This window comes from Cydia amplana, chromosome 24 (genome assembly GCF_948474715.1).
Source record: "Cydia amplana chromosome 24, ilCydAmpl1.1, whole genome shotgun sequence".
NCBI classification, from domain to species: domain Eukaryota; kingdom Metazoa; phylum Arthropoda; class Insecta; order Lepidoptera; family Tortricidae; genus Cydia; species Cydia amplana.
The window spans coordinates 1,777,666-1,785,741 of record NC_086092.1 but is presented as its reverse complement, the minus strand read 5'-3'; the positions used below and the strand labels follow the sequence as shown (position 1 = coordinate 1,785,741).

Genomic DNA, 8,076 nt, shown 5'->3' with positions numbered 1-8,076 from the left:
AAGAGTAGGAGTGAAAAGTGCAGTATAGATTTGTTTTATTTTACTATGTTTCTACATGAATAACTTAAAATTAATGCCGTTAAAATAATTTTCACTGTTGGTTAAAATTCTCCCACATTTTAAAGTTTGAGAACCTGTAAACAGCATGATGACGTAGGCAAGTGCCAGTTAGGTCATTCGCGAATCTCGGAATAGAGTACCAGGCGGAGTATATTATTATACCATGCTCCTCTACGCTAATTTTATGCACTAATATTCTAGGGAACCTTTTAACCGCCATCTATTGAGCTGGAGACGAATGTCAACTCAGAAAAATAAAGTTACATTAGATAAACTAGTTTAAAATAATTTAGCACTAGGCGGTTAAAGGGTTTAACACCTTTTACATTCTAAATTTTATAATTAGGTTTATTTAATCGACATTGACGGATTGGGCGTGCCCGGGCAGGTGTAGAAGCATGAGGCGAAGCAAACTGCCACTCCGGTGAAGCCGGAGAGGCGTTGCCAGAGCTGGCGGTGTGCGCCGTGCCGCGCGACTCGTCCACGGAGGCCGCCGACGTCTCCGCCCGAACCCTCACCGGTGTTGCCGGCGTCTCCGCCGATACCGAACGATGCCCTTGAGAATCTGTGCCGATTGTTTCGGATGGTTCTATTGCCGTCGTGGTAGCTGCGAGAGATAGCCTACCGTTAACTGACCGTTTCCGCAATTGATCGATATGCCTGTGTACGGTTTCACCATCATCACCTAATACTTTATAATTGCTCGGCCCTAGAACATCTACTATTCGACCCGGAAACCATTTTTCTCCCTTTAAGTACTTCCTATACCAGACCTGGTCCTGCATATCTACACTCCTACTCACTCCTCCCGCCGCCTCCTGCTGCCGGTGCTGCGCGCGCCTCACGTGTCCCTCCCTGTCCGGTTTAATTATGTCTAAGCGCGTGCGCAACCGTCTACCTAAAAGAAGCGTAGCCGGGGATTCTCCAGTAGTGGAGTGTTCTATATTCCGGTAATGTATCAAAAAGGCCCATAATGCCCGCTCCACGTTCTGGTTTTCTTGCAATGCCTTACGGATCACCCGCTTTAATGTCCTAACTGAATTTTCAGCTAACCCGTTCGACGCCGGATGGTACGGAGCTGTAAATATATGTTCAATGCCACAATACTTTGTAAAATCCTCGAGTTCCTTTGAAGTGAATTGCTTGCCGTTATCACTGACTATTTGTTTAGGAATGCCGAACCTACTGAACAATTCGCACAGCCGATCTATTAACCCTCCCGCTGTAGTATTAGTGACATTAAAAACCTCTATCCACTTAGACATCGCATCCACTACGACTAAATACGTTTTGCCCCCTATAGGGCCCATGTAGTCCAAATGGAGACGCGACCAGGGTCGGTGAGGCCAAGTCCACATGCGCGGCGTGTGCCGCGACGGTGCGTCGGCGTGTGCCGCGCACACCGCGCACGCGCGGCACACGCGCTCCACGGCCTCGTCGATCCCCGCCCACCACACGTAACTGCGGGCGAGCGCCTTTGATTTGACGATTCCCATGTGAGGCTCATGAATCATAGTTAATATTTTATCTGTACACTTTTCCGGTACCACCAGCCTAGGACCCCACATGACACAGCCTAGTTCCTCGTACAACTCGTTCTTCCTATTAAAGTGTGGCTGTAAATTCGAAATCTCACATGACTCTGGCCAGCCATCCCTAATGTAGCTTAAAACCTTAGACAGTAATGGGTCACGTGCGGTCTCTCTTTTAATTTCATTATAATCTAGCAAGAGGGCTTGTTGAACAAAGTGCAAATAAGTTTGCTCCGGCGCCGATAATTTGTCTTGACCCTTGTTACTAACAGGTAACCGCGAAAAACCGTCCGCGCCGTTATTATCCGTTCGCACATATTCTATATCAAACGAGTAGGCCGACAAAATAATTGCCCATCGCTGCATACGACTAGCTACCATAGTCGGTATACCGGTATTGGGTCCGAAGATTGACACTAGCGGTTTATGGTCGGTACGTAAAGTAAAATGCCGACCATATAAATACTGGTGAAATTTATTCATACAAAATATGATAGCTAGTGCCTCGCGATGTATTTGTGAATAGTTCCGCTCGGCGTCATTAAGAGTGCGCGAAGCGTAGGCAACGGGCCGCTCGCGGCCGTCCGGGCCTGGCTGAGTCAGCACGCCGGCCACGGCGCGCGAGCTCGCGTCACAGGTAACAAACAGCTGCTTCTTAGGATCATAATGAGCGAGTACCTCCGCACTGGCTAGAATTGCCTTAATTTCTTTAAAAGATCGTTCACAATCTGGAGACCAAAACCATTGTTTTTCCTTTTTAAGAAGTTCATATAGTGGAACTAGCTTCACACTCATATTCTTAATAAATTTCCCATAGAAATTAATAATACCTAAGAAGGAACGGAGCTCCGTGACATTACTTGGCCTAGGTACCCGAAGTACCGCCTCGACCTTGGCCGGGTCAGTTTTTATACCATCCTTACTTATTATGTACCCGAGATACTGGACTTCGTCTACTAAAAATACGCATTTGCTACTTTTAAGTTTTAAACCGGCCTTATGTAACCTGCTGAACACCGCTTCTAAGGCCGCTAAGTGTTCTTGTTTAGTTTTACCGCCAATGATCACGTCATCCAAAAATATCTCTACATTAGGTATACCTTTCAGCAAATTTCACATTATACGTTGGAATATTCCCGGACTGGACGATAACCCGTACACTAGTCGGTTATACCTATATAGACCGCGATGCGTATTTATAACGGTATATTGTTTTGAGTCATCCAGCTCGATCTGGTTATAGGCTTGGGATAAGTCTATTTTAGAAAAGTAGCATGCTCCGCTAAGGCTTACCATTAAATCATCAATTTTAGGCAAGGGATATCGATCAATTAGCAGAACCGGATTCAGTGTAGATTTATAGTCGGCACAAATTCTCAACGAACCGTCAGCTTTATTCACCGGCACCAGCGGCGAGGCCCAGTCGGAGCAGTCCACGGTCTCGATGACGCCGTCCCGCAGCATGGCGTCCAGCTCGGCGTCAACCCGCTCGCGCAGCGCGTACGCCAGCGGCCGCGCGCGGTGGAACACCGGCGCCGCCCCCTCGCGCACGCGCAACGTTGCCTGCCCGCCATTGTACCGCCCGAGCCCGCCGCTAAACAATTCTTTATATCTGCAAAGCAAATTATTTATTTCATTAGACATTTTTAGTTCATCAGTCTTTACATTGTTACAATTGCTGAACTCGGGAATCTTAATATTTAACTCGGCCAACCACTGTCTCCCTAGCAGCGAGGTAGTGCCTCCATCGATAACAAACAACTCTAAATATTTTTCCCGCTTATCATAACTAACTTTTGGCTTAATAACGCCTATCGGCTTGACCTTTGCCCCGTTATAAAACTTTAGTGTTAACCAACCATTTTCGAGAGGATAGTGACTTAAAAGTTTCTTATAAGTTTTGCTACTAATACACGATACCGCCGAACCTGTGTCTATCTCCATTTGTAGTAAGATGTGAGAGTCTACAGTGATAGGTACACTCACCGGTCCGTAGTCACTTAAACACAAATGGTGAAAGTCCTCAGTGGTTGAGTCCTCCCGATCCGAACTCTCCGCTTGGCCATAATGCAGTCTTCCTGACGGGGCGCTTCCCCCGCGACTGCCCTCACTACGGCTCGAGCACACTCGTCGCAAATGCCCCCTGCGACGGCACAAACTGCAGATATAATCTCTGAACCGACAATTGGTGTAATCATGAGCTGTCGAACCACAGCCTTTACAGTCCTGGTGGGGCCCTCTGCCGCCTGGAGTGTAGGCGGTGCCGGCGCCATGACCGCCGTTCTCCGCGATGGTGTGCGATCTTGCCCCGCTTCCCCGCGCTGTGCTACCAAAGCTCCTCCCGCGCCCACCGCCCGTGGCCCGCGATCCTCGCACCTGGTTCCCGCGTGCCCCTCCTGGCGCCAGAGAATGTACCGTAGCTGATACCGTCGGCCCCGCACCGCTCGCCCCGGTGCCCGACGATGGTTCTACTGCTGCCGCGTCTCTTTCCGCTGCCTCCAAGGACGTCGCAATCCTGATCGCGTTTGCATATGTTAGCGTATCTTCCTCCGCAAATACCCGCTGACGTATGATGTCACTGCGCAGACCACATACAAACTGGTCACGAAGGTTTTCATTAAGGGTAGCATCGAATTTGCACTCCCTGGCCAGTTTCTTCAATTCCGCCACGTAAGTGGCAATATTTTCGCCATTGTTTTGTCGACGTTGTCTAAAACGATATCTTTCGGCCAAGACTGACGGCGTTGGTTGTAAATGATGACGTAATAGATCAACAGCTTCTTTGTAAGTGACCTCCGCCGGCTTTTTGGGGCTTGCCAGGTTCACAAGTAGCTCGTACGCCCCGTTTCCCATCACAGCAATCATAGTCGGCAATTTTAATTCATCCTTTATGTCGTTTACAAGGAAAAACATTTCCAAACGGTCCACATATGACGACCACGTTCCGTCCGTCACGTCGAACTCGCTCATTTTCCCGATCGGCATTGTTTATGTTGTTATTTTTACCGCGTATCACTATTAGCACTCAGTTTTACGTAAATTTAGCAATAACACTGTAAATAATGATTAAATCCCAACTCGTAAGCCACTGTAATAAAACCAACACGTCCGTCAGTACGCCATTTATTTGCGAACAACCCGAATACCCACATACCATATTTATCAAGGATTATAACTACCTACATTACATACCTAATGTCCAATATCAGTTTCTCAGACACACAATCATCAAATGATTATGTAAATTATGTTATTTTATAGCTTTTAATGTCTGTAAATCGAGCTCGAATTTCAGGCTCCCGGTGGCCTAAAACCTCATTAATGAAACTTCGGCCCTCCGAGTAACTCTTGTATGATACATATATTATTGTTGAGTAACATTTGACGATTGGTTCGTATCAGAGCGCTGCTTTGATTCATTGATTTCAGAAGCTTAGCCTTTTGCCTCGCATGAAAGCTCACCTCGCTGGTTATAAGTACGCTTCGGGCTTGTTAAGAATGTTAAGTATGTGGAAATTGCTGAGCTCGACCTTCAGCCTCACTTTTTACCTCAATTTTTGGTTCGCCTACTAAATCTATTCTTCAGCTTAGCCTTTGGCCTCGCTGCGCCAAGCTCGGCCTGCGGTCTCGCTTTTTAATACAATGGACATTGGTTGTCGTCTGTGATCTAGCTGAGCTTATCGTGAAGCACGGCTTTGACCTCGCATGAAAGCTCACCTCACTGGGTAACTTCGGATTTTTAGGCCTTTTTAACACGCTTTCACAATTTTTCACAAAAAATTTCGCGCTCGCTGCGCACGCGATTTTTATTGCTTTTCCGATTTACCCTGTACTTACATGCTAGTTTGACTGGTTAATGAATAATCATTTAAACACATGTAAAATCATTATTATTAGCTTAATTTTAATCATGTGGATCATATGGTCAGACAATCGCTGTTCAGCCTCGCAAAATATTTAACTACTTATTGAGAAAAAAGAGCTCTCCCCACACTGGACGCAAGGAGGAATCGGCAAAAACTAATATATAAAACCTTTATGTCCACGCAATAGTGAAAAAAACATTCGGCATGTTCGGATCGGCTCAACCGGCACCTGAAGGTTGAAATTAAAACCGCAAACTTACTTGCCTGTACTGAACAACTGAAGTTATGTATGCAGAATTAACTGTACGGGGGCCCCGAGCATTGCACTGCCTAGGGGCCCCGACATGCTTAATCCGGCCCTGAGTAGTAGCCATCAGATATATCGGAGCGGCCAAGATGTTTACAATATCTGAACAAGCACTCTAACGCCTTGACAATAGAGACGTGCTCAGATATTTGTGAACACTTTAGCCGCTTCGATATATCTGATAGCGACTGTACAACGAACGCCTACGCCTGACAATCTTGTCATAGCAAAACGAACTGCGAATAAAAATATTGCTTTTGTATCTCATCCAGGCGCTTTTCTAAAGAAATTTACTCTGCAGAGGTATGGAAGGACCACTATAAACTTTCAGTAATAACATATACTAATCTATGCTATAAACATCATGTTTATATAGGAATCTGTTATGTGTATTGAAACTGAAATAATATGCAAAGATAACCATTGATTTTTTTTTAAGATTTCTTACTTACATATCTGTTATTAAAATTTCATGTTATTTTAGATTAGAATGTCGTTTTCAAATGAGATTGTAACTTCTATCGTATGGCGGCGGCTAAGTTTGTGTCGTATCTTTTCTGGCGAATAAATATATTTTTTAATTTACTATGTACTTTAATAGCTAGTAAGAAACACAATCATTTAAGTTTACTTTCATAAAATTACTGCACATACAACATATAAAAATTATTCTACGTTTTAAAGGATGATAACATTGCTCCAGCTTATATTTAAGTATTTTGTAAGTATTTGAAGACACACTCATTAGTCCTTTAACATAATCTTTCTCACTAGACAAATCTCTGTTTTTAAATGACCAATTTTGGTACATGAAATCAACCCACGCTACAAATATCTCCGAGACTGTTTCAGTACTTACATTATAATATAAACTTAATTCAAAATCGCATTTGTTCAGTCTTAATTTAATTAATGTTAGCAAAAATTGATCTTCGGTACTAAGGTCACAGACTAAATCATCTAATTGACTTATCATAGGACTTAAAGTTGAATATACAAAGAAGAATTTCTTGTATGATTCAAAACCGGTGTAAAATTTCATTGCCTTGTCATTATTTTTGAATCTATGGATAGTTCCATAGACAAATAGTATATCAGCTTTTGTGTCTATAGATGAGCAATCTAAAGGGTCCACAGTAGGGTCTATATCTTCAGGTTCAACTTTTATTTCAATTTCATTTTCATTTTCTGGATTTAAACTTGATAATACTACTGCGTTACAGCTTGAAGATAAATCTTTTTTATTTTTATTCTCTTTCGGACTGGTCTGTGGCCTTCCATATCTATCTTTATCGTGTTTAAGAGCAGACAACATTCCTCTTTCTTTACCAAGTTTTTTCTCTTCATCTGCACTGTGTGAAAATATTGATGGTATAGCGGCCTTTTTTAGAAATCTTGCTAATGGTTTGTAATCTGAAACAATAATTGTGCTATAAAAAAATGGAATCATACACAAATCTACTGTACATAGTCTAATACTTTGGACTATTCCTCAAATATTAAATAAATAAATATCATAGGACATTCTTACAAAGATTGACTAAGTCCCACAGTAAGCTCAAGAAGGCGGAAGGTGGGTACTCAGACAACGATATATATAATATACAAATACATAAATACATAGAAAACACCCAAGACTCAGGAACAAATATCTGTGTTAATTACACAAATAAATGCCCTTACCAGGATTCGAACCCAGGACCGTGGCTTAACATGCAGTCACTACCCACTAGTACCCACTAGGCCAGACCAGTCGTCACCTGACATCATTAATGAGTCGTCGTCATTGATACCTGAGAACTATATAAATAATACATAGATAATTATTTGTTGGCAAGAATAGTGCCGCCAACCCATCACGCAAAATAGGCGCAATATTATGACGTCGAGTTGCGGAAACCAAGCCCGCGAAAACCTATAGATAATTATTTAACACTTTAATAGATAAATAAATTGTTTAGCAATAAGTGTAACTCGTAACTGACACATTCAGTGCCAGCGTAAGGTACTCCGTACGAGCGTAAGTTAGACGAAGCTAAGTGGCAGCCATTTTGCTATAGCCCAGGGAGACTGTGAAAGTGTTATTTAAAAGTCATTTAGAAGTTTAGAATAACAATTGCACTGTCTGGGATATCTCGCTGGTATATTATATTATATTATTTTTTTAATAACCAACCTTACAGCAGAATGGATTTACCTAAGTTTGAAGTTAAGCAACACAGTTTATGTTAGAAATCAAGACAATTATGCCGAACTTACTAGCATTTAAGTTAAATTGTATTTCATTTTGTGCTAATAAAGATATTCTATC

At 42.9% G+C, this 8,076-nt stretch overlaps 1 protein-coding gene across 1 annotated transcript; it reads right to left on the bottom strand.

Annotated features, from left to right (window-relative positions):
* Positions 1–623: 623 nt before the first annotated feature.
* LOC134659360 (uncharacterized protein K02A2.6-like) lies at positions 624–4,730 on the bottom strand. Its single transcript, XM_063515033.1, has one exon. The coding sequence runs from the start codon at positions 4,575–4,577 to the stop codon at positions 2,706–2,708; it is 1,872 nt and encodes a 623-aa protein (XP_063371103.1). The 5' UTR covers positions 4,578–4,730; the 3' UTR covers positions 624–2,705.
* Between the last annotated feature and the right edge of the window lie 3,346 nt (positions 4,731–8,076).

What these genes read in the sequence shown, in the direction of transcription:
- LOC134659360 (XM_063515033.1), bottom strand. Translation starts at nt 4,577, where the DNA reads ATGCCGATCGGGAAAATGAGCGAGTTCGACGTGACGGACGGAACGTGG.